Source organism: Sapajus apella, unplaced genomic scaffold (assembly GCF_009761245.1).
Source record: "Sapajus apella isolate SASKATOON/1434 unplaced genomic scaffold, GSC_monkey_1.0 scaffold13, whole genome shotgun sequence".
NCBI lineage: Eukaryota > Metazoa > Chordata > Mammalia > Primates > Cebidae > Sapajus > Sapajus apella.
This window is the reverse complement of record NW_022436953.1, coordinates 7972307-7996552: the sequence shown is the minus strand read 5'-3', so window position 1 is coordinate 7996552 and position 24246 is coordinate 7972307. Positions and strand designations below refer to the sequence as shown.

At 39.9% G+C, this 24246-nt stretch overlaps 1 protein-coding gene and 1 pseudogene across 1 annotated transcript in view; both read right to left on the bottom strand.

The window, feature by feature from the left end:
• The window catches only part of CFAP58 (cilia and flagella associated protein 58), a 125332-nt gene that overhangs the window by 47195 nt on the left and 53891 nt on the right, over positions 1–24246 (bottom strand). The window contains exons 10-15 of the mRNA XM_032281553.1: positions 21725–21886; positions 20549–20695; positions 14579–14719; positions 12554–12777; positions 9626–9737; positions 6989–7093 (exon numbers count right to left, since the gene is read on the bottom strand). Coding sequence (XP_032137444.1) covers positions 6989–7093; positions 9626–9737; positions 12554–12777; positions 14579–14719; positions 20549–20695; positions 21725–21886 — 891 coding nt within the window. The remainder of the gene's footprint in view (positions 1–6988; positions 7094–9625; positions 9738–12553; positions 12778–14578; positions 14720–20548; positions 20696–21724; positions 21887–24246) is intronic.
• Positions 14167–14280, bottom strand: LOC116554262 (annotated as a pseudogene).

The following is a 24246-nucleotide window of genomic DNA, read 5'->3' as shown; positions in this document are numbered from 1 at the left end:
TAATGGATAGCAGTTACTCAAGGCACATATGCCTGCCTTATCCCACAGATGCCTTTAAAAGATAGAAGAAGTCATTAATCCTGAAGAGTTTAGAAGAGATGAGGAACAAATGAAGCAACAGCAGCGAGGAGAGGCCACCAGGAGGCAAGCTTCAGGTAAGTTTCCATCGCCCCTGCTTCTTTGAAGGTGAAGAAGGTAGCTGGGTGAGCAGAAGAAAAGAAATCCTTCCCATCCACACCTTAGATTCCAATTCTGACAAGAATGCTGACTTCTTCATCTTACCACTGAAGCCATAAAGTTAGGCTCAAGAACCATTTTCATGTTAATCCCAAGCGAGGGAAGAACTTTGAGCACACCCATATGAATCAGCCTGCCTCCACACACAAAAAGGACACTGACAGGTTGCATCAAGTTTATAGATCCATAAACCCACAGTAAATTCCAGACTCCTGCAAAGTCAGAAGTCAATAAAAAATGCAAAGGCCACCTCTCAGAGCTCAAAGACCAAACTTAAATGACTGTGCAACATACCATTTTCTGAAGGACCACAATTCTTGCAACCTTTAATAAGTTGCTAGGCAAATATTTGTGGAAGAGAAATTAGGGATGTGATGATCAACAAAACAGACACAGAACTACCTTCGCGAAGCTGATAGTCTAACAGCCAAGAGCCATTAAATATGCAATTACAACTATTTCATTAATTACAAGTGTGATGAGTGGTATGAGGGAGAAGCCAAGTTATGGGAACTTGTACCAAGACACCTAACCTAGTGAAAAGGGGCTTTCCAAAGGAAACAATATTTAAGCTGAGTCCTAAAGGGTAGGCAGGAGTTGCCCAGGCAGAGAGCCAGTCGATCTATAATAAGCATCTATGTGCCCGGTACTCTATCAGGCATTGGGATTAAAGAAGTGAACTGGGAAGTGCCTCTCCTCAAAGAGTTCACAGGCTAATGGGGCTTGAACATAAGCTTCCATCATACTTGCTTATTGGAAATGATGGGGTCTCTCCATCACCATGTAACAGATTAAACAGTTATTTAAAAATTGCTCTGATACTCAGAAGAATTCAACTAAAAGTCTTCCTAATTGCAAAATGTTCTGTTGTGAGTGCAGAGAACTTCTCTAGTATTTTAATTTAAAAAGATGAAATTGAGAAACTGTCAAATCCCATGGAGCACTTGAGGCTTCAACAAGATAACAAGACTTGTTGTTATCTGGGGGTATGCAAACTGCTGAGAAAAATTCACAGCAGGCACAGGGCAGCCCAACCATTCCAAACACTAAATAAGGAATTGATTAAAAGGGATTGAGACAGGACATTAAACTTTGGGGGCCTGGAAAAACTGTGTTGGTGATTAATCCTATTAATAAAAATAATATTAACAACATTGTTAATGAAAACTAAGCATTCTATTAAACTTTTATGAGTACTAACACAGTTCTATGGGCACTATTATTGTTCCCAACTTACAGATGAGGAAACTAGTGAGTTGAGCAAATACGAGATTTCTATTTATGGCAACACGTCGGACTAAATAACATGAAAACTACGTCTAGAAAACAGTAAACATTCTGAGCAAAATAATTCAGCATGAGTTTTAATCACAAAACAGAGTTGCAATTAGTTTTCTCAAGTGTCAAAATCAAAGAGTGAACTGCATGTTAGAGCAGTGAATAGATATATATTGCAGCTATCCATCAAGGGATAGCTGAACAAAGGGCCTGGATTTTAGTGACCACAAGAAGGCAAAGGATAAGGTGCTGGCCCTGTGTGAAGTGGGTGTTAGTACTAAGATTCTTCAACATAAAGTTAGTGACTTTTAAAAGTTTCACCATTGGTGAAAAGATACAATAGATAGAAATCCACCCACTGGGAGAGGAAGATCGCAGGGAAACTTAACTATGTCTCCTGAGCTCTGGGTAGCCAGGGGAAAAAAAAAAAAAGCTCCTTCCCTAAAAATTTGTATCCATGGATCTTCTGTCACAAGAGTTTGGGGTTCTAGTATGTGTTAGCCAAGTAGTCCAAGAAGCCCAAGGTGAGAATTTAACATTAAAAAAGTTGTTCTAAGCAAGTGACATCTTCTAAGGCACCAGGCAGAAACAAATGAATGGGCATACCCTTAACCTGAACCATTCCCAGGTCCTCAAATAAAGGCTTTCTGAAAATGAGTTCATGATCCAAAATCACAAAATACGAAAGGAAAAATCTACCGTGAGTGAAACTCAGCAGTCACAACAAACAGGAAAATCCCCTAAGAACTTCAATAATAGAACACTCCGATAAAGACTATAAAATAAGTTTTTGAATTAATTGGGGAAATAAAGGAAGGATGCAAACCATAAGAAAATCAAGAAACTATCAACGAAGACCAGGCATATGTGAAGAAGAATCTCTGAAAATAAAAATAAAATCATTGAAAATAAAATCTCAATGTATTGACTATTAGCAGGTAATCACACTTTAAGAATTGGTGAACAAGAAGATAAAGCTGGCTGGGTGCAGCGGCTCATGCCTGTAATCCCAGCACTTTGGGAGTCCAAGGCCAGCGGATCACTTGAGGTCAGGAGTTTGAGACCAGCCTGGCCAACATGATGAAACCCCGTCCCTACTAAAAACACAAAAATTAGCCAGGCGTTGTGGTGGGAGCCTGTAATACCAGCTACTCAGAGGGCCGAGGCAGGAGAATTGCTTGAACCTGGGAGGCAGAAGTTGTGGTGAGCCAAGGTTCTGCCATGGCACTCCAGCCTGGGCCACAGAGCAAGACTCTGTGTCAAAAAAAAAAAAAAAGATAAAGCTGAGAAAATGGAACATAAAGATTAAAGAGAAGAAAAACATCAACTAGGTCAGTAAATAGAATAAGAAAACCCAACATACTTCTAATAAGAGTTCCAGGAGGAGTGAATAAAGACACTAAAAAAGAGACTATTTGAAGACACGGGAATCCCCAGATTCAGGAAATGGAGTGTGTTCTGAACATAGCAGCCTAAACTAAATTCATACTCAAATGCATTGTGCTGAAACTCTGAAACATCAACGGCAAAGAGAAGATCTAACAATCAAACAGAAGAAAAGGCAGGTCACCTAAAAAGGAGCAAAAATAATTAGATGAACAGCAGACTTCTCAGATACATCACTGGAAGCTGGGTCACAAAGATCAACATCTTCAAAGTACAAATGGAAATAAAATTTCAACCACATGTACTCCAGAACTTAAAGTATAATTTTAAAAAAAATACAAAAATTAAAAAAAAATAAGATTTCAAGTTAATCATTTACAAATAAGGCCAAACTAAAAACATTTTTAGATAAGCAAAGGAGAATATTAACCCTTGAAAAATCTATTGGTTAAAGAATTATGAAAGATATGCTTCAAAAAGAAAGAGACAGAACCTGGAAGTAAGGAATTGGAGATATACAGAAATAGAAAACAAAAGAACTGGTAAACACCTTGGTAAATCTTAATAAATTGACTCTATAACATAATAGTGGTGATGGCTAATTTTGGAAACAGTAGGGTAGCCACAATTAAAGCATTCTAAATCCTTGCACTGTTTGTAAGAAAGAGAAAGATATTGATCAACTTTAGACTTACTTAGATTTGATGTCAACTATGCATGGTGAATTTTTAAGAGAATCTATGAAAGAGAAAAACAAAGAATTAAGATAATGTATTTAAGGGAATCAGAGACACAGAAAGAATATTATACTGAGTGGTGGTAACTATTGAGAAAAAGAAAAAAAACTAGAAAAAGGGAATAGGTAGTAATAGTGAGCAGGGAAACTGGTGAATGGGAAAAACAGAACATAAAGAAAACTCTGAATTTTCTGAGCATTACAAAAAGTCAGGGTAGATAAGAAAGTAGAAATAAACCTAAAATTATCAATAAACATAAACTAAACACAAAGACAAACGTAAGATTTTTTTAATTACAAGAGATTTTCCTAAACTGCAAAGACAGCACAAGTTTAAAAATAAAAAGTAGGAAAGCTACTTTTCAAAATCCAGCTGATAGAGTTATGTTAATATTAGGCAAATTTGTAAGTAAAAATACTATTAGGAGAGTTCTTACATAATATGAAAGCAGCAATCCAACCAGGAAGAAATAAACATTGTAATCTTATATTCACCTTATGATCATAATCTAAAATGTCCTTAAAGCAAAAAATGACAGAACTACAAGGAGAAATAGACAAATCTCCAAACTTTTTTCAGCGATTAGGCAGACAGAAAATTAGGAAAAGTACAGATTTAGACAATACAATTAACAAGGTTGATCTTACTAACAAATACAGAACACTAACCCCAGAGCATTCAGAGAGCATGCATCTTTTTCAAACAGCAGGCATTGGGTATAAAAACTGACCACTTAGTTGGTCACAAATCAAGTTTCAATGAATTCCAAAGAATCTGTATAATACAGACTACAATGCAGAAAAATGAGAAGTCAGTAAGTAAAAGATAACTTAAATACATATATATTTGGAAATTTTAAAATGCACTTTTAATTATCATGAAATGTCATAAAATATCTCCTAATTATTATTAGGAGAAATAGTGACTATTATTTAGACTGCCAAAGGAGAAGTAATTCTGAAAATATACTACATTTAGAACTAAATGAAAATTCCCCATATCAAAACCTGTGGAAAGGAACTAAATATAACTTTTTTTTTTTGAGACAGGGTCTTACTCTGTCACCTAGGCTGAAGTGCAGTGGCACAATCACAGCTCACTGCAGCCTTGAATCCACGGGTTCAAGCAATCCTCCCACCTCAGCCTCCTGAGTAGCAGGGACTAAATGTGCACACCACCATACCCCGCTAATATTTGTATTCTTTGTAGAGATAAGGTTTTGCCATGTCGTCTAAGCTGGTCTCGGACTCCTGGGCTCAAGCAATCCACCTGCCTCGGCCTCCCAAAGTGCTGGGATTACAGGCATGATCTACTGCACCCAGCTTTAAAGGGCATTTTATAACTGAAATATTTATATTAGAAGAGAAGACTGAACATCAATGAGCTGAGCATCAACCTTAAAAAGGTAGAAGAACCGAGTAAACCCAGTGTACATAGGGGGAAGGAAATAATAAAGTCAGAGCAGTCCATGAAATATAAAACAAACTTACAATACAGAGGCTTGGCAAACATAAGATTTGGTTCTTTTTAAAACTAACAAAGTGATGATCACAGAACAGACAAAGTAGTGAAGCAGTAGAAAGTGTGAGTCTGGAGTGACTGTCTGGGCCGAGTCCCACCCTAGCACTTACCAGCTGCACAGACGTGGGAAATGACTCATGGCCAGCATCAGGGAAGCCACAGCTCAAACTCTGGACTATCGAAGCCCAGTGCCACGTACTAATAATTGGTTATCCTTACAAGACATCCAAACTATGCACTCTGACTAGAGTATCCTCCTCCCATTACGAAAAAAACAGGTATTATCATCCCCATTTTACAGATGGGAAAACTGAGATCTGTCAAATGTATGTAATTCTCTTAAAGTCATGAAATGATCAAGGGTTGACACTGATTTAAGACCAGATCTTTCTGGACTTCAAAGTCTACTCTCTCAACCAGCACAGTAATCTACAAGAGAAGAGGAAAATCCCTGTTGGCCGTTCAGTGTTGTGATATTCTGGAAGGCTATTTACTGTATACCCAATACATATTAGCGTAACTATCTCTTTTAAGGTAGACTGTAAAACAGAAGGAGCAAATGCCCTTTACTCATATATAAAAGTTCCTACTCCTACTAATATTAACCTAGCGATTAAAATTATGGATTTTGGGGCTGGGTACAGTGGCTTATGCCTATAATCCCAGCACTTGAGGAGGCTGAGGGAGGCAAATCACTTGGGATCAGAAGTTCAAGACCAGCCTGGCCAACATGGTGAAACCCCATCTCTACTAAAAATACAAAAATTAGCCAGGCACAATGGCACATGCCTGTAATCCCAGCTACTTGGGAGGCTGAGGCAGGAGAATCACTTGAACCAGGGAGGCAGAGGCTGCAGTGAACTGAGATGGCACCACTGCACTCCAACTTGGGTGACAGAGCGAGACTGTCTCAAAAAATTAATTAATTATGGGCCTTGGAATCCAAAGTAACATAAACCATTGCTCATATTTAGTAGACACCATGTTACCAAGGACAACACTAAACTCTTTCAATCTTCACAATATCCATTTTCACAGGTTCTGTTATTGTCCCATAACACAGACTAAGAATGTCAGGTGCAATGAAGTTACACTGGCAGAGCAATTGGCAGGAGTCCAAACGAAGTCATCTAACTTCAAGAGCTGACATTCTTATCCATGCTAAACTCGCGGGCCCTAACTTCCTCGGCCATCAATTGGGGATGACCATAACTGCTTCCTGAACTGCAAAGAGGAAATGAGACCAAGTAGGTAAAGCCACCAGCATACCTGGCACACAGTAAGTGATGATGATGATGGCAGTGATGAAGATGGTGATGTTGATGTTGACAGCTGGCCCTTGCAAAGATACAGGCCTACTTGCTGCAGAACAACTTACTGCATAAAATCCTCAAAAAGAAATCTCTTCTTCCATTCCACTCATACGCATCTTTATGTGAACAGATCATTTGTACTCTATAGGAAAGCTTATTTTCAAAATCAAAATCACAGCATTTTGCATTATATGAAGATATGAAGAAAAATGTTTAAAAGACTCTGATAAATAAAACTGTAGAGACGTGGGGGGAGTTGCTCACATTACCCATTGCAGTAAGTCTAGCCTTGAACTTAATTTTCCAGAATTCTTGAAATATCAGTAATCGCAACATAAAAGACCAATTAATCAGGCTGTGCTTGTTCTCTATGTGTGAGTCACTGTTGCCATCTACAGTTAAATACGGGACATGCAATGCTGCCAAATAACTGACTAATTCTAAGAACGTAGTCCTGAAGATGGTGCTGCTAAGGAAATCTGCATGTACAATGAGCACAGAACACAAAAATGCTACCTGAAGGACCAGCTCTTTTTCAACAACCTCTTCAGTCTTGCTGATAAGACGCTTCTGCAGGGTGTGAATTTTCTGTATCAGCTCATATGCATTGGGGTCGCTGGCCTGTCCAAGGGGAACAATAGCAGTTGAGATATCATCAACTTTGAAGCCCCGAGGTCTCTACGTAAAATGCACACAGTTTTATTAAAATCTATCACAAACCTGCAGACCCAATACAGAGAGAATTAGAATTTTAAATAAAAGTATAATAGATGAGCTAATCATAAATATCTATCCCCAAAAAAGCAGGTTGCAATTTTCCTAATGTTTTACCTATGGTACTAGTTATTCTATAAATAGAAAGTAAACATGTTTATTCCACCAGTGGGAATAACAATAATGGTAGCTACTATGCTTGATATCTGACTCTTTGCCACCATCCAGATACTATGGTAAATGCTTTTTATACAGCATTATTCTTTAGCTGCAGGACAGCCCTAGGAGACAGTATGTCTTAGCCTTTCATACTGATAAGACAACTGAGACTGAGAGAAACTCTCATTTACCCAGACTGGTAAGGCTCAGAGCTGGACTCAAGCCCAACTATGCCAAGCTACAAAGGCTGTAGTTCTCAGTTCCTATGCTCCGAGGCTTACCCTACCATCTCCTCTGTTTAACTTCATTTTAGAATTCCTTTTTTTTTTTTTTTTTTTTTTTGGAGACAGGATCTCACTCTGTTGCCCAGGTTGGAGTGCAGTGGTGCAATCATGGCTCACTGCAGCCTCAAACTCTAAGGGCTTAAGCAATCCTCCTGCCTCAGTCTCCCACGTAGCTGGAACCACAGGCACATGCAACCACACCTGGTTAATTTTTTTGTAAAGACAGGATCTCACTAGGTTGCCCAGGCTGGTCTCCAACTTCTGGGCTCAAGCAATCCTCCTTACAGGTGTGAGCCACTGTGCCCAGCCCCTAGAATTCTTGAACGGAATGAGGTAGGGCTCCTTAATTCACTCAGCCTTAGGATTCTCCTTTGGTCACTGTCAACAGGAAGATTCACTGCAGTCTATGACGAGGATGGTTTCCAGAATGTGGACTTCTGTTCATTATTGGCAGCAGGACACCACCATGGCATTTAGCTCTGAAATGGAATCATCAGTCCACAAAGCTTTGATGTTCCTTCACTAGTTGTGTACAATTCAAACAAGATATACAGTTATAAATTGGGAATTTGTCCTCTAGACTTTGAGCCAAGGCTTCACTTTCAACTGTACTGACATTTTGAATTAATCTAACAGCTAAATATTTTCAACTGCCTCCCTGAGTCTCTATTTTCTAATTTTTTAAACAGAAATTGATGTGGAATTAGCAACTTTAAAGATCTGCCTGAAAACACATGGAATAAACAAACGTGACAGTAAATGAATTTAAAATCTTCATCTCTACTTCTGCAGGCATATCCATATTACTGTTGGGTTAGTAAACTACATCACTCTTGGCATTTGAAGAGGAAGGAATGAGGGTCTGAGAGAGAAAAGAAAGAGAGAGATGTCATTGACTCTGACTTTGCTTAAGAAACACTGAGCAGTGCCAACTGGTATCCATCTATTGGGACTAGATTTGGCATACATTCACCTGGCAGGACTGGATGTTGTTAAAATCCAGGACTCATGTTTACATAACAGTTTGTAAGACATTATCCTTAATGTTTTCTTCATTAAAAAATAAAAATAAAAATGGAAAGCAAAAATTTACCTGGCTGATTTTCTTTCTTGTAAGGAAAAAATAAAAATAAAAAACAAAAATAAAGGATTTATTTTTTTTTCTGTCTTAAAAGTCCCTATGTAAAATATATATTGTCCTTTCCATACTTAAAGAAAAAAATAAAAATGAAAAACAAAAATCTCCCTGGCTGATTTTCTTTCTTATGCCTGCCCTGCTTTTTCTTATATGACCTACTTACCTCTCCCAATACCCTAATCATTCATTTAGTTGAAGCCCCTTTTGGCATCCACATTGCTAGGTACAACTAAAGGAGATGGCTATCTTTTCCTTGAAGAAGCAGTTTGTCTTTAACTGTTATTTTCAGTGCCGGTGGTGATGACTATCAGAAAGTCATTGAATAAAATTAAATATGAAATTGATTATCCATCCCCTACCAGTGGGACTTTAGCCGTGTCCCCAGGTTCTAAGAGAAAGGGCTTGGCTAACACAATGCTGTCAAAAAGAGGGCAGTTCACAAAAGGGTATTTTCTGTAATAAAAGGATGCAAAGATCAATTGAAAGATGGTGAAGATGCTGATGCCCAGTATCGTTAAAGGCCATGAACATCCAAGACTAACAGGCAGCCTCGGGATAACTAGTTAACCAAAACCTATCCAAGCCAGAAAAATAAATGTCAACTTGTGAGGCGGGTTCACAGCTTTCACTGGGCTTTCTTTAGGTAGAAAAGATTTTGTGCAAGACTTTTAAAACAAAACCCAAATGAACCATCTGGTTCTGAGAGAACTCAAATTACGTCTGATCCAGCCTTACATTTTAGGTGACACTTTGCATAGCATTAAATAAAACCTCACTTCTCATTGCGCTTTAGGAGAAGCTTCGCGTGGGATAGGAGGAGAGATTTGGGGATGGGGAGAACGAGCTGCCAGATGTTACCTCGAGCTTCCTCCATCTGTGCACGTTCATAGGATTCTCCAGCTCCTCCTCCAGGGCTCGGCAGCGTGTCCTCTCCCTCAAGAATTCTCTTTGCATGTGAAAAAACTCCTGTCTGAATAAAACAAAGTTGATTTTGCAAAGAATTATCCACCCATTTGAACATCCTGTGTTTAATCGGTTGCATACACACTATGTCTTATATAAAAAGTTGGAATTAGGGAGAATACTGTGAACACTGGGACCAGCCTCCTAAATCTGGGCAAGACGCAGATGATATTAATTCTTGTAGAGCTCAAGAATTGGCTTAGCTTAAAAAAGAAAAGTGCCAGAGCTTCAGAGTCAGGGTCATGATTCTGAATACTCAAGAAATTTATAAGTTTATGAAAAGAACAAAGGGCGGGGGGGTTGTATTAGTCTGTTCTCACACTGCTAATAAAGACATACCTGAGACTGGGTAATTTATAAAGAAAAGAGGTTTAATGGACTCACAGTTCCACATGGCTGGGAAGGCCTCGCAATCATGGTGGAAGACAAAGGAAAAACAAAGTAACATTTTACATGGCCACAGGCAAGAGAGCTTCTCTAGGGAACACCCATTAATAAAAACTATCAGATCTTGGGAAACTTATTCACTACATGGCTACAATGAGAACAGTATTTCTCATTAGGGGAAATTATGGGGGAAACTGCCCCCATAATTCAATTATCTCCCCAACCATGACAAGTGGGGATTATTACAATTCAAGGTGAGATCTGGGTGGGGACACAAAGCCAAACCATTTCAGGGATGAATTATGAGAGTTTCAATATACTGTTTAATGTTTCTGAATGTTTCTATAGTGGTAATAAATGAACACACTACAATCCACAAACTCAGCACCTGACGACAATATATTGAGGCTCAGGTGATAACACCAGTTAGGGCATACAGCTCCACCCTCACTACTCATTGAAATCACTTGGGGAGCTTTGAAAAAGACATCATCTCCTGGACCCAATCCCTAGAGGGATTCTGTTTAATGGTCTAGCATGGGTCCCCAGCTTCATAGGTCTTAAAGTCCTGCTGGCAATTCTCATGTGCAGCCGGATTGAGAAACACCAAGTTAGGAGTTGTGATGATATTTTATCTTGAGTTCCACAACTACAGAGTTGGCTGAAAAAGTTCCAAATAACTAACTCTGGCTGAAACACCCTGCTAAAATCTGCAGGAATCTCTAGTTGATAGGTAATATGCAGCAGCCATCCTCAGTGTTTGCAAGCTGGCTGTCCCCCTATTGAATGAGATGGTGGGAGGCAGAGAAGAAGCAAGCACTTGCATTGACACGGGCAATAAGGACATTATTATCTGTCCCCGTCTGCTGCAGAGGTACAGATTACTAATACTAAGCCATCTCTTTTACTTAATCGCTTCATTTAAACCAATAATACAACTTCCCCTCATTAGCAAGACAAACCATTAGAATTAACTGCATGATGTTCACTCAACAGGGCGCTCAGAGCAAGCTGCTTAGAATTAAAAGCATATTTTTAACACTTCAATTTTCTAGAATGTCATCAGAAGAGGAGGGCAGAAATATGAGCTACTGTATTTGATGGCCTGCTTTGTACTAGACTCTGTAGTAGGCAGACTGATTTGTTTTCCCGTTTAATTGTGACTACAAGTCTAAAGCCCAGGGAAGTTCAGTGACTTGCCCAAGGTCACTCAGCTTGTAGGTAGCAAGACAGATTGGAATTCATGCTAGCTTGCCTCCAGCCTTTATGAAGCTGTCTTCCCATTGAAAAGAAACATAAAAAGTATTATCAACAAACTAGCAATACTGAATGAGAATGGATAAAATTTGGTCCTTTGTGTATGTAATAAAAATAACTCATGGCTGACAAGTTTAGTGATGGTCTTGGCAACTATTCAATAGCTGCTTAGAATGAATCCATTTGTCTCCAAAATGTCAGTGGTGGTGCCTCTGGGAAGTAAAGTTACGGGAGATTTTCTAATCCCTTCTTTATATTTTTTCTGTGTTTCCCACATTTTCTACAGTGAATTTGCACTACTTTTATCATCTGAAATACAAGCAAGTCCCCCCAAAAAAGTATTGATCCATCCTTGATCGTGGCAACCATGCTGTCCCTGAACATATTCATTGCATTTAAATATCCAAACTATCTTCTAAGCCAATTGATTTGAGAAGCAGATCCAAACCATGTTCCTCATTCCAAGGTGGTCAAGGATACTGTTCATCTACAAGTCTGTGGGGAATGAGGATAGCTACCCTGAAAATACCAGAACTCTTATTTGGTTTCCTGCAATTGCCTATATAAAACATGATGACGTTTTCCCAAAGGGAAAGTAGATCTCGTGTAATGCAAGATTTAAAGAAAGAAGAAGGCGCGCTAAGCTAAAGTGAAAGCTGCAGAAGATAAATCAAGAGTGAGATATAAAATTTGGCCGCTTTCTAAGGAAACGAAGTTTTCAAGTAGTGATAAAATTACATTTTCCACCTCTTTTCTTCCTGTATATAATTCCAAGAAAAAGATGTGGAAATGTTACAAGGATTAAATTTCAATATTGATGCTCCCTCTCTTGCGTACTGACTTATTAAAGAAATTCGAGAAAGCTCATTGCGGGAAAAAAAATTCTGAATTGTAACTAATTTCCTTAAAAATCTTTTGTAAAATCCAGAATACGGTTTTTTTAAAACCTTTTTTGCGCTCGCACATACCCCCCTGAGAGGAAACCGGTTCGTTTTTGTGACACAGCATAGGCACAACGGAGAAACTGTTCTCCTTATTTTCTAATAATTTCATCCTGTAAACTTCATTTTGCACAACTTGATAAAGACCTTCAATGAGCGACAAGCATGAATACGAGCTGACTTTAGGAGCTCCCCACACTGCATTGTGCCCTTAGCCCTGGGTTCTATTACCTATTACCTGAGTTCCTCAACATTAGCCACACTCCTGGCAAGAATCCCCTTTTCCCGGCGAAGCTTCTTGATCTCAAGTTTGAGGATTCTCATGTCCTCCAACCTCTGGTTGTACTGGCTCTCCCCTTTATTCAGCACGGACTGTTGGATCTTGATCTTCTCATAGAGCAAAGCTAACTCGTCATTGCGCCGAACAAGCTGAGACCCCAGGATATCTCTCTCACTGATGACCTAGAAAGGTAGGGAAGGGCATGGCCACCAGGGAAGGAAAAGTCTCAGCTTTTCACTGTGGTAGCAGCATTCATTCAGCCAACGAGTATGTATAAAATGCCCACATGTACTGGGCACCACATGGCTGGGCAATAGAAAAAGCTGGCTAGACAATCAACACTGGACCCCTCCCGTTAGAGTTTCTGAAAACACCGTACAACAAATAATCTTTAATAATATTAATAATAGGCTGGGTGCAGTGGCTCAAGCCTGTAATCCCAGCACTTTGGGAGGCCAAGGTGGGCGAATCACGAGGTCAAGAGATCGAGACCATCCTGGCCAACATGGTGAAACCCCATCTCTACTAAAAACACAAAAATTAGGCTGGGCGCGGTGGCTCACGCCTATAATTCTAGCACTTTGGGAGGCCGAGGTGGGTGGATCACCTGAGGTGAGAAGTTCATGACCAGCCTGCCCATTAGGGTGAAACCCCATCTTTAGAATAATAATAATAATAATATTAATAATAATAGTCCAAGCATGGGTACCGTGGCTCATGTGTGTAATCCCAGCACTTTGGGACACTGAGGTGGGTGGATCAAGTAGTTCAAGACCTTGAAGATCTTGAGGCCAGGAGTTCAAGACCAGCCTGGCCAAGATGGTGAAACCCTATCTCTACTAAAAATACAAAAATTGGCCAGGTGCAGTGGCGCATGCCTGCAGTCCCAGCTACTTGGGAGGCTTAGATGGGAGGATGGCTGGAGCCTGGGAGGAGAAGGTTGTAGTGAGCCGAGATTGTGCCACCGCACTCCAGCCCGGGCGGCAGAGAGAGACTTTGTCTCAAAAATAATAATAACAGTAGCCTAGGCCGGGCGCGCTGGCTCAAGCCTGTAATCCCAGCGCTTTGGGAGGCCGAGGCAGGTGGATCACGAGGTCAAGAGATCAAGACCATCCTGGTCAGCACGGTGAAACCCCGTCTCTACTAAAAATACAAAAAATCAGCTGGGCATGGTGGCGCGTGACTGTAATCCCAGCTACTCAGGAGGCTGAGGCAGGAGAATTGCCTGAACCCAGGAGGCGGAGGTTACGGTGAGCCGAGATCGCGCCATTGCACTCCAGCCTGGGTAACAAGAGCGAAACTCCATCCCAAAAAAAAAAAAAATAGCCTAATCATCTAATGATCTTTAGCCATGTCTGTGGTGTTTGGTTTACTTCCAAATCCATTATTTTTCTAAATGTTCAAATCTGAATGACTTCATGGTGGGCTAGCGCTTGCCAAGTTCCACCACTTCCTTCTATCTTGCCCTGGCCAACTTCTCTCCACCAGGTCCCTTAGAGCATTTAAATTTCTAACACCCAAATTATGCGTTTGGGTTTCTATCTCCCAAATTATTATTTTTATTTTTTTCATGTTAGATGGGTAATGTACCGACATTGTAATAAGGTTTGAGGGAGGCATATCTTACACATACATGTGAACACCCAGTCAAGATCGAATCATGTAATTATGAATTGCAATTCGATGTGAGCCACTGTATTATACTACAATGCAAGCTCCTTGAGGATGAACCTTATTGTCTCGGTGGCAAACGTGTCCCTAGTGCCTACAGGAGTGACTGATGCATGGGAAGTGTTCATAAATATAAGTTAAATAAAGCAGTGAATATTTCATAATTAATCAACACAAGATAGGTCTCTGCTGCTGCTCTTCCAGTAGGGATGGTTGGCAGAGCTTAGAGAGGAATGAGGGTTCGTGAAGGGTGGAATATAAATACCTGTGTCTGTTAACAAGGTCTGCAAGCCTGACTAGGAGGTGCTCTACCTGGTCTAATTCCTTCTTCTGTCTCAACCTCTCCCCGTCAGCCTCGGCGATTATTCGCAGGAGTTTTCTCTCCTCAGCTTCCTGCTTTTCAATAAAGTGTTTGGTCTCCAGGGCTTGTTGTCTCAGCTTCTGCAGCTCGGCCTACCAAACAGTGGAAGATACAGGCAAATTTCAATTCATTACAGCACAAACCAGGATGACAGAGCCTGGATTCAGATGTACAGTTGTGCTTCTTACTCTTTCCTCTGATGTTTCGTTTAACACGGTTTGATCACTCTCACAAGCAAAACAAGCTTACAACACACATACACACGCACACACACACACACACACTCACTCATAAAGAAACAGCATTACAGTCATCATGTTTATTCTGAGTTGTGCCCTTGAGGGATTTCTATCATTTTTCTATATATGTGTAGCAGGGGCTTCATTGGTATTCAGTAGCACTTCATCTCTTACCAGCTAAACACCAGAATAATTCACAAAGAATAGTGCAGAGCAGGATGTGGGGTGAGGACAGGGGAGGACTCTGTGCGTACCAGCTCCTGTAATGGCCCTAACACCACCAGCGCATGAATAGCACAGGTAAAGCCCTTTGTGAGCAAAATTAAACTAGTGAAAGATAACAACTGTCTGTCTTGTAAAACATCCTGATGGAACAGAAGGGATGTCACTTATAAAAAGATATATAGATCCTACTTCTACAGCACCTCCAACCCAGATGAAAGGATAAGATAGATAAATTTTATGCAAATATTAAGAAGTCCAGGCAATAACTTTTCAGTGTCTTGATTATCACACAGATGGTGAATTGATGTTACAGGAGGTCAAAGAAAAAGTCATCATTAGACTGGGAGTAGCAGGGATGCTTTTTCAGAGAGCTCAGAGCTGAATCTGGCCCCTAAACTTATATGAAAATCATAGGAATTATGGAGAAAGGGTGCCATGGATTGCTAAGTTTCAAAAGGACAATTTGTCTCATCAAAGTGCACATTCACCTCTAGTTTGTTGGTGACCTACCATATCCAAGGCATGATACTAGCCATTTGCACAGCTACTCCTATCTCATTTAATGCAATTACAGAGACAAAAGCAAGTAAAGTGCCCAAGGTCATGGTACTATTAAACAGCAGATTAGAGATTCCAACCCAGATCTTTTGATTCCAAAGCCTGTGCTCCTTCTACTGTTACCACCCAAGAGTTCTAAATCAAATAGAGAAGACAAGCAAGACTTGAGGGAGTCGCCATCCGTTGAAGATGATGAATAACCAACAACAGTGTGAAAATGCTATCTACCTATGTGAAAAGTATCTACACATAAAGGAGTTTATATTTCTGCCTGGGGCTTAGAGGGAAGAACCAGCCAGGTTCCTGGCAGTTGACAGATATTGACAACATGGAGGAGTATGTGTTGTGGGAGCAGGGCATTCAACAGTCAGGCTTGTGGCAACAAAGGTGTGCAAACTATAAAGTACCTAATGTGTTCACCAAACAGTGAAACAGCCAATATGGCTGAATTCGAGAGGTAGGCAGGGAATAGCTGGAGGTAAGGCTTGCAAACAGCTAAGCCACACAGGGAAGGGCCTTGTGTGCCATGCATTATATAGGGTATGCAGTGGGGGAACTAGAGTTACGTACGTTACAGTAGAGAATAATATGCCTTTGAGAGGTTCCATGCCCAACTGGGATAGACAAGGGGTATCACAGACCAGGTCAGCACAAGAAGCAGCAAATGAGGAGAAAGAGCTCTGCTTTCCCCCATGCTGGAATCAGAAGGGAGATGATGAGACGATACTAAGGTTTCAACTTGTCGATGGCTTGCAAGTTGGCAAAGAGTAATCATTTTTACCTTCAAGTAAGTATTTGGACCCCCACCTACCCAGAATGACACCAAGGTGACGGAAAACCTCATACTTTTAAGTGCCTTTGAACCAACCCAACTTTAGTTAAGGTCTGTCTGTCTCTATCCCATGAAAACCAAAAGTCATTAATTCTATACCTCAGACTTGTCCAAACAGTAGAAGATACTGTGTACCTAGTCATAGATGTGAAATGTCAGAAACTGAATGCAACCAGCTACTGTAAAACCAAGGGTTTCTTTTATGACATTTTGTTTGTTCATTCATGAAATATGTTCTGGTCTAGGGATAAGCAAAAGGAAATACTTATTGAGAAAAGATCTCATCTAGTATTTACCACTTGGGGGATTGCCTGTTAGGAAAGAGAGCAAAGAGCCAGGCTTTCTGTTTCTATAATCAGTTAAGATGACAGCAAAGAGAGCAATAAAATACCTGTTTGGCTCATGCTTTCTTTAATAAAACTTTTATTTTCCCAGATGTGCAACATTCACTTCCCTGTTCTTAAGTGCCAAGAGCTGATCAGAATCCATCAGCAGAACAAAATGAAACCCCTGTTATATTAAAATGCAATCAACAGTGTGTAAAAGTATCTGTCTGAAATGTAAAACCACTCGTGCCTTTGGCATCACTAGGTACTTTTTTCATAATATATCAAAATTCTGAGTGGTCTCCTTATGTCATAAATTTATGGGCTGTAAACAAGATGTGGCATTAGACATCGGCAGCAAATGTTAACATCAACAAAATACCTTGGGTCTAATGCATTTAGCAGTTATAAATCTGATCCATCTCACCCAGGAAGGATGGCAACAACCACTATGCATCCAAAAGCTCATCAAGCAAAGCCCTAGGTGGGACCTGAGGCTTCTGCACCTATCCGAGTGTTACTGGTGGCATAAAGTTGTAATGAGATGGCAGGACACAGCCTTTACTCACTGCTTCCACAATTATACAATTTTGCAATAGACATTATGGATTATCTGTAACCAGATTTGGCTATGAGCATAAATCATATCCTAAGAGTCATACTTGCAGAATTTCTGCCATTCATATATGATCTCAACGAGTTTCACAGAAATCATCTGTTTAAATGTAGCAAAACAAATACCACCCGAAGTCCTCTAGTCATGAGAATAATTAGGCGCTCTCTCTCTCTCTCTCTCTCTCTCTCCCCTCCCTCCCCTTCTCTCTCATGGATGACAGCTCCCTATCCACGGCATGCTACAGTGTCCACTAAGTAAAAGAATATAGCACCCTGAAGCCAGACCCTAATATGGTGCTGAGCTTTGGACATAGAGAATTTGCTGCTGAATTATTCACCAAGAATCAAAGTGCTGTCAGATACATGTCGGATGATTGGAAAGTGACGAGACAGAATCAGGGGCTTGTTAGGACTGGATGGCAGACACTCCAAATGAGATGGCTCCTTCAGTGCTGATGAAACAAGACTGGGACAGAATGGGCAGATGAATGCAGACACAGCAACGTCTACACAGAACTATTGACATGTTGTCATAACCATAATGTGCTGACAGTGTACAGGATCCTGAGGCGTCAGTGGAGCCTGGTAGCCACAGAAAAAGTAAAAGAAACATGGAAGGAGATTTGTCTGCTGAAGGGGCTGAATGAAGATGAGGATGACCTACTAAGGACAGTCATTTGTCTATTGGCTTGGAGAAGTTGTAAATTGGGTTGTCCTATCCAAGGGTATCTCACAGGCTACCTAGCAGGCATGGGCTTGCCCCTCTGGGAGGGATTATGTACCCACATAGCTTTGTATAACTCACAATAATAAGATAAATGTCTCTTGGAGCAAAGTTACTGGAAAATCTGCCCTTTCCCTAGGGGTTTTGGTTGGCAGATTTTAGATGCATGAAATCCTAGGACCTGTGTGAAATGTGATTCATTCTTAGGCTAAAAAAGTCAAAAGGCTAAAACTCAACATTTGAGCTGTCATATTTTTCTAGAGAATGTCAAACGAGCTTAATGATAGGCCAAAATTATCCAGTCAGAGCACCATTGCAAGTCACCCTTGGATAGTCTCAAATAATAAATCAGGCAGGCCTCTCTCTCTCTCTGCTCCTCATTCTTGCCTTCATGAGAAATGCTGGGAGAAAGGGCATCCTAGTTCCACGGTAAGTCCAAAGCAATCATCTTCCTATAATCGATGACCCAAAGCCATCCAGACCTGGGATTCTCTCCATTTGGAGCAGTCTCTGGAGCAGAAGCCTTTTAATCATCCTTCATGTTGACCAGATGCCAAATCTGCTGGCCCAGGTCCAAATGATACAGGACCCTATTACCCTGTATTTTATTTTATTATGACCCTTCTTTGGAGCTTTATGTGTAGATACCTGACGGCAGAGGCCATAAATGAAACAAATATTAGCTAAAGTCAAGCTCTGAGGAATTAGGAATCATTGATATTTTGTATAAGACATTTGTTCTAAAGCAGAATTTTGTAGAAGGCCATTAGTTCCACCTTGGACCCCATTATGGAGTAATTATTAATTTTTCGAATAGAGCATTACTAGGGAAAGTAAGAGATGAAACCCAATGCCACCCTTTAAAGGGAAAGATGATACACCAGATGGATTACACTGAGCCTTGCTAACAAAGTCCACAACACTCATGGGTGAAGCAATGTTTAAAATAAGATTCTTCCGATTTACTCAGCAATAAATAAACCCCAACCCACTACAAGCTCCACAGTGGAACAAACTGTTTTCTATAAAACTCTGCTTTCAAACAAGGAGTATAAGGGCAAAGGTGCAGGATATTTTCCAATTTTAGAAAATATATGTATATTTCTTTACATATATAAAAACATTTAATGCAGAATCTTCTTTTTCTAGTATAAGCTGAAGTGAGGGAGATGAATGTCTGAGACAGGTAAATATATCAGTTACAGTATCTTTTTTGTACATGCTCTTTTGTTACAGTTTAATCTTTCTCAAACAAAATGAGCTTTAAGTTAATTTCATGTAAAAGTTCTATTTCCATGAAAACCTATCATTAACTTGACAAAACTCATTATTAAATCCAGAGTGCTTATTTCAGTCTACAGCATCTTAGAATCTAGGAAATATGGCATTAAACTGCCCAACACTAGATATACGTTTTCAAAACAGTGACTATCTTTGAAAGGTAGTATGTGCAGAAACCAAGGTACCCAATCTCTAATTTGCTGTAAAGTTTCTGCAAATGTCTCTTAAGCACCCATGAGTATTCTGCACATATATTTTCATAACAAAAGTGGCATTATTCTCTTGGAAGTTCTTTTTTTAATCCTTACTCAAATGGATTGGAATGGAAATCTATTGGATTGGATAGGAAAAAGAAAAGCACATTAGGTTTAGTGATGTGTATAGCAAAACATATTCGGTTAGAAGATTTGAAATGGCATAATTATTTGCTATGTATTCCTGAAAAGAGTCCTTATGTTAGTAGACATACAATATTCCAAGTTAGTGGATTTTTAAGGGCATGTCTTAGTAAGATATATGAAGACAGAGATATCCCTGGAAGAGCAGCTGCAGAGTTCTTAGACCCACAGAGGTAAAGTGAACTACAAACCTGGTCAAGAACAAACCAAGCAAGAATAGAGCTCTAACACCCAGCTGGTAAGACTGCAGATAGAAAAGTTACATGCACACCAAGTAAAAAACAGAGGGACAAAGCATCACCTTCCAGAAGGCCCAGGGAGGAATCTGGGAAGGTTGGGTGTAAGCACAATGGTTGGACTTGGTTGTGAATGCAGAGGGATTGTAGCGAGCTTGCAAGTTCAAGGACTTCTTGGCACTGCCAACCTGCTAGTTTCTCTCCCACTGATGTATGATAGCCAGCCTAAATGAAAGAGGTGTGTCTGCGTCTCCACCGCTCCCCTCCCCCATTCTACCTAGCAGCACTACCTGTAAGGAACACTGACCTAGAGATGGTAGAGCTCATCCTCCTGGTGCCTTGTGCGCTTGGTTTGGGTAATTAGCCCCTGTGACCACAGGCAGGCGTGGTTGTTCTCCCTGCCCCTTGCTGCCTTCAGTGAGACTGGAGGCTGCCTCAGATGGGCTGATGAACTATTGATCCTTCACTTTTACTATGAGGTCAGTACCTTCAATGTTTCCTTTTCCTTTTCTATTCGCTGCTGTTCCAGGTGCAGCTTCACAAGTGCAGACTCTTTGGCAGAGATTTCTTCTTTCAGCTGATCTACCTGATGGGTCATAATCTTTAACTTTCTCTTCATTTCTGTTATTTCATCCTAACAAAATGAAAGGAGAAATGTTTGAAAGTGAATTAGACATCATTGTCCCTATGGAAGTTCAATATATATTTAAGAGCTTTTTTTTTTTTTTTTTTTTTTTTTTTTTGTGAGACAGAGTCTCGCTCTGTTGCCAGGCTGGAGTGCACTAGCGGTGCAATCTCAGCTCACTACAATCTCCAGCTCCTGGGTTCGAGCAATTCTCCTGCCTCAGCCTCCCGAGTAGCTGGGACTACAGGCACGCACCACCATGCCCGGCTAATTTTTATATCTTTAGTAGAGACGGGGTTTCACCATGTTGACCAGGATGGTCTCGATCTCTTGACCTTGTGATCCACCTGCCTCGGCCTCCCAAAGTGCTGGGATTACAGGCTTGAGCCACTGCGCCCGGCTATAACTAAAAGATTTTGAAGCAAAGCTCTGGAATTCCAAAGATTATGCTGCTGCCCTCTGAGTCACAGTAGCTATTAGCAGTTTTAAAAATTAGAAAGACAGCCAGACACAGTGGCTCATACCTGTAATCCCAGCACTTAGGGAGGCCAAGACAGGTGGATCGCTTGAGGTCAGGAGTTCGAGACCAGCTTGGCCAACATGATAAAAACCCTGTCTACTGAAAATGCAAAAATTAGCCAGGCATGGTGGCATACACTTGTAATCCCAGCTACTCAGGAGACTGATGCAGGCGAATCACTTGAACCCAGGAGGTTGGGGTTGCAGTGAGCCGAGATCACGTCACTGCACTCCAGCCTGGGTGACAGAGCGAGACTCCATCTCAAAAAAAGTAGAAGGAGGAGAATAGTAATTCTACATAATAATTAAAAGTAGGACCATGATCTCCACATTCTATTAAGATGTGTCATTTCCATTTCACATAACCTGATAGTTTTGCATAAATTGGTCTTCTTTTCAGGTGAATTCCATAAGATTTTTTTTTTATCTAGTCTAAATTTTGCCATTAGGATAAGAGAAACTAATTTAAATGCAGGGTAAAAATAAATTAAAATGTAAGGATATAAATATATTATTTACCTGAGCCTCCACCAGATTTTTGCTATACAGATTCCTGTCTGATCTCACAGCTTCATACAGGTTCTGTTGCTGTTTTAACTTAATCTCTGATTCAGCTATTTTTTTCCTGTAGTCAAAAATTTGCGTTTCACGAACTTTTATGTCTTCCATGTTCATGAGGACCTGGAGGAGAAAGAAGTATATGAATGTGGTTACATAGCCCATCTGTGCTTATCGGTTGAGGACAAATGGAGTTGTTATCTAAGGGTGGCTGGTAGAGATGCCAGTAATCAGAAAATCTGACAGTGGCTATAATCACTGCGGTACAACACAGAAATTCAGCCCAACTGATTAGGGGCAAACATGCATTTTATCTATAGGAGAGTTCTGCTCAAGTATAAAGGCTTAACACAGTTATTTCGTGATCACAAGAAAGAAAAAAAACAAAAAAACAGAAGAAATTCTTTCAATTCTGAAAACCTCTCCTGACCACCCTACCCATGAAAAAGGGTGTGGGGGGAGTCACAGGCTTAAACAGATCTTGACACAAAGCACTAAGAAAGATAAGAGATAGCCTAGCTGTTTGGCCACATTGGTTGCTTATAAAGTTAACCATGAGAAAGAAAAACGGTCTTTGAACCTTGATAGCAATCATAACGCTACCTTGCCAATGTCAAACTCACTCCATCAAGGGAACTGAAAAGGACTTCATAAAAATGCACTCTACTGTGCATGAACTACTTCCAGGAAAGGTGGGATGGAAGGACTACTGCCTCCTTTTTGCAAGTATGAAAAACCAACACCTGAAATTCCACCATGAGTCGATACCACTCAACAAGCCATGCACACAGTAGCAATGATGAAATCATGATTCTCCACTGCAATATCCACAGAAATTCCTTTTTTAAAGACAAACTCCTTTTAAAAGTCATTAAGAAGAAAAATTTTCACAAAGAAATACGATTAAGTCAAGGAAACTATAGTGTAAATAGCAGCTAGAGCACATAGGGAGAAAATTCTTAAGCAAATTTCGCTGTTTCTTGGTGTTCCCTTAATTAATGGTTGCAATGGGAGGACACAAAGCAATGTGGCAGAGCATGGAGGAAAAGGGGACACGCATGAAGAAATAGGGCTACGGAAGGGTCCTCTGAGGAAGGGACAGTTTACCTAGAATGAAAGGTGGAAAAGAACTCTGCCATCCTGATATTCACCATGACTCAAGTGTGGGCTACTTGTGAGCGACATGTTCCCAAATTACTACACTTACCAGAATCTGCTTTTTCCACTTGTAGAATTACCATCCCGGAAAATACATAAATGAGAAGTCTGGTTCTATTCTTTCCCCATCAGAGTTAATGATGGCTATTATTTAAAATATTTATCTTTCATATATTTAAATAAGCACCTTTCAAAATTTTTTTACAGGTGCCTAAGGAGGAGTGGGATTGAATTTTAGTAAATGTCTTGCAACATTTTGTACTGTTCTTTCTTATTGGATCAATTGATTTGATAAACCTACTAATATATTTTCCCTTTTAAAAATATTTTATTTTCTTTATATACAGTTACATGTACCATAATTTAAAATAAATTCATAAATGTGAAATATACATTAATTTTCCTTATGTACTTGGACTTTCTCCCTTCAACATCAGCCCCTCTTCTACATGAAACAAAACTAGGTTAACAATTTACCATGTACCCCTCCATATTTTTCACTGGATTCTGCCTATTCTACTCAGGTCTATAGGCTAATTATAATAGCTAATATTCATCAGTTACTTTCTACGTACCTGACATTTTACATGTATTAGCTCCTTTAATCTCTCAAAAATCCTCTAAGATATGTACTGTTATTCCTCCCAATTTTACAAAGAAGGAAACAGATCAAAGTAAGTCATATTCACAAAATTATTTAATGAGTAGATAACTACACAGATTTGTTTCTTTTCTGTTTTGCTTTTTTGGGGTTTGTTTTTATTTTTTAGCCAAATGGGACCTTATTATAATTACTCCACTTTGCTTTTTATCATTGAACAATACCTTGTGGAGATTTCTAATTCGTTCTCTTTGAAGGTTGCATAACATCCTACAGTGTGGGTGTGCCACCATAATTTAATTCTTCTCCACTGGTGGGCATTAACTTTGTTTCCACTTTTTTGCCACTCTGGACCATGCTGCAGAAAACACTTTGTGTGTGTATTCTCATGCACTTGTGCTTTTATTTCTGTGGGGTGGATTCCCAGGAGTGAAATAGCTGGCTCAAAAGACATATATATTTTCAACTTTAATAGATATTGCTAGATTGCTTTCCAAAATGGCTGTAATACTTTACATTTCCACACCACTGGCAATAGCTTTCTTAATAGAAAACTATCCTTGCAGCTTCAGGATGAATCCTCTTTGGTCATACTGGATGATTCCTTTAATGTACTGTTGAATTTGGTTTGCTGGAATTTCATTTAGGATTCTGCATACATTTTCCCAAGTGATCCAGGCCTATATCTTTCTTTTTAGTTCTATTTTAAAGTTTCTGTTGGTTT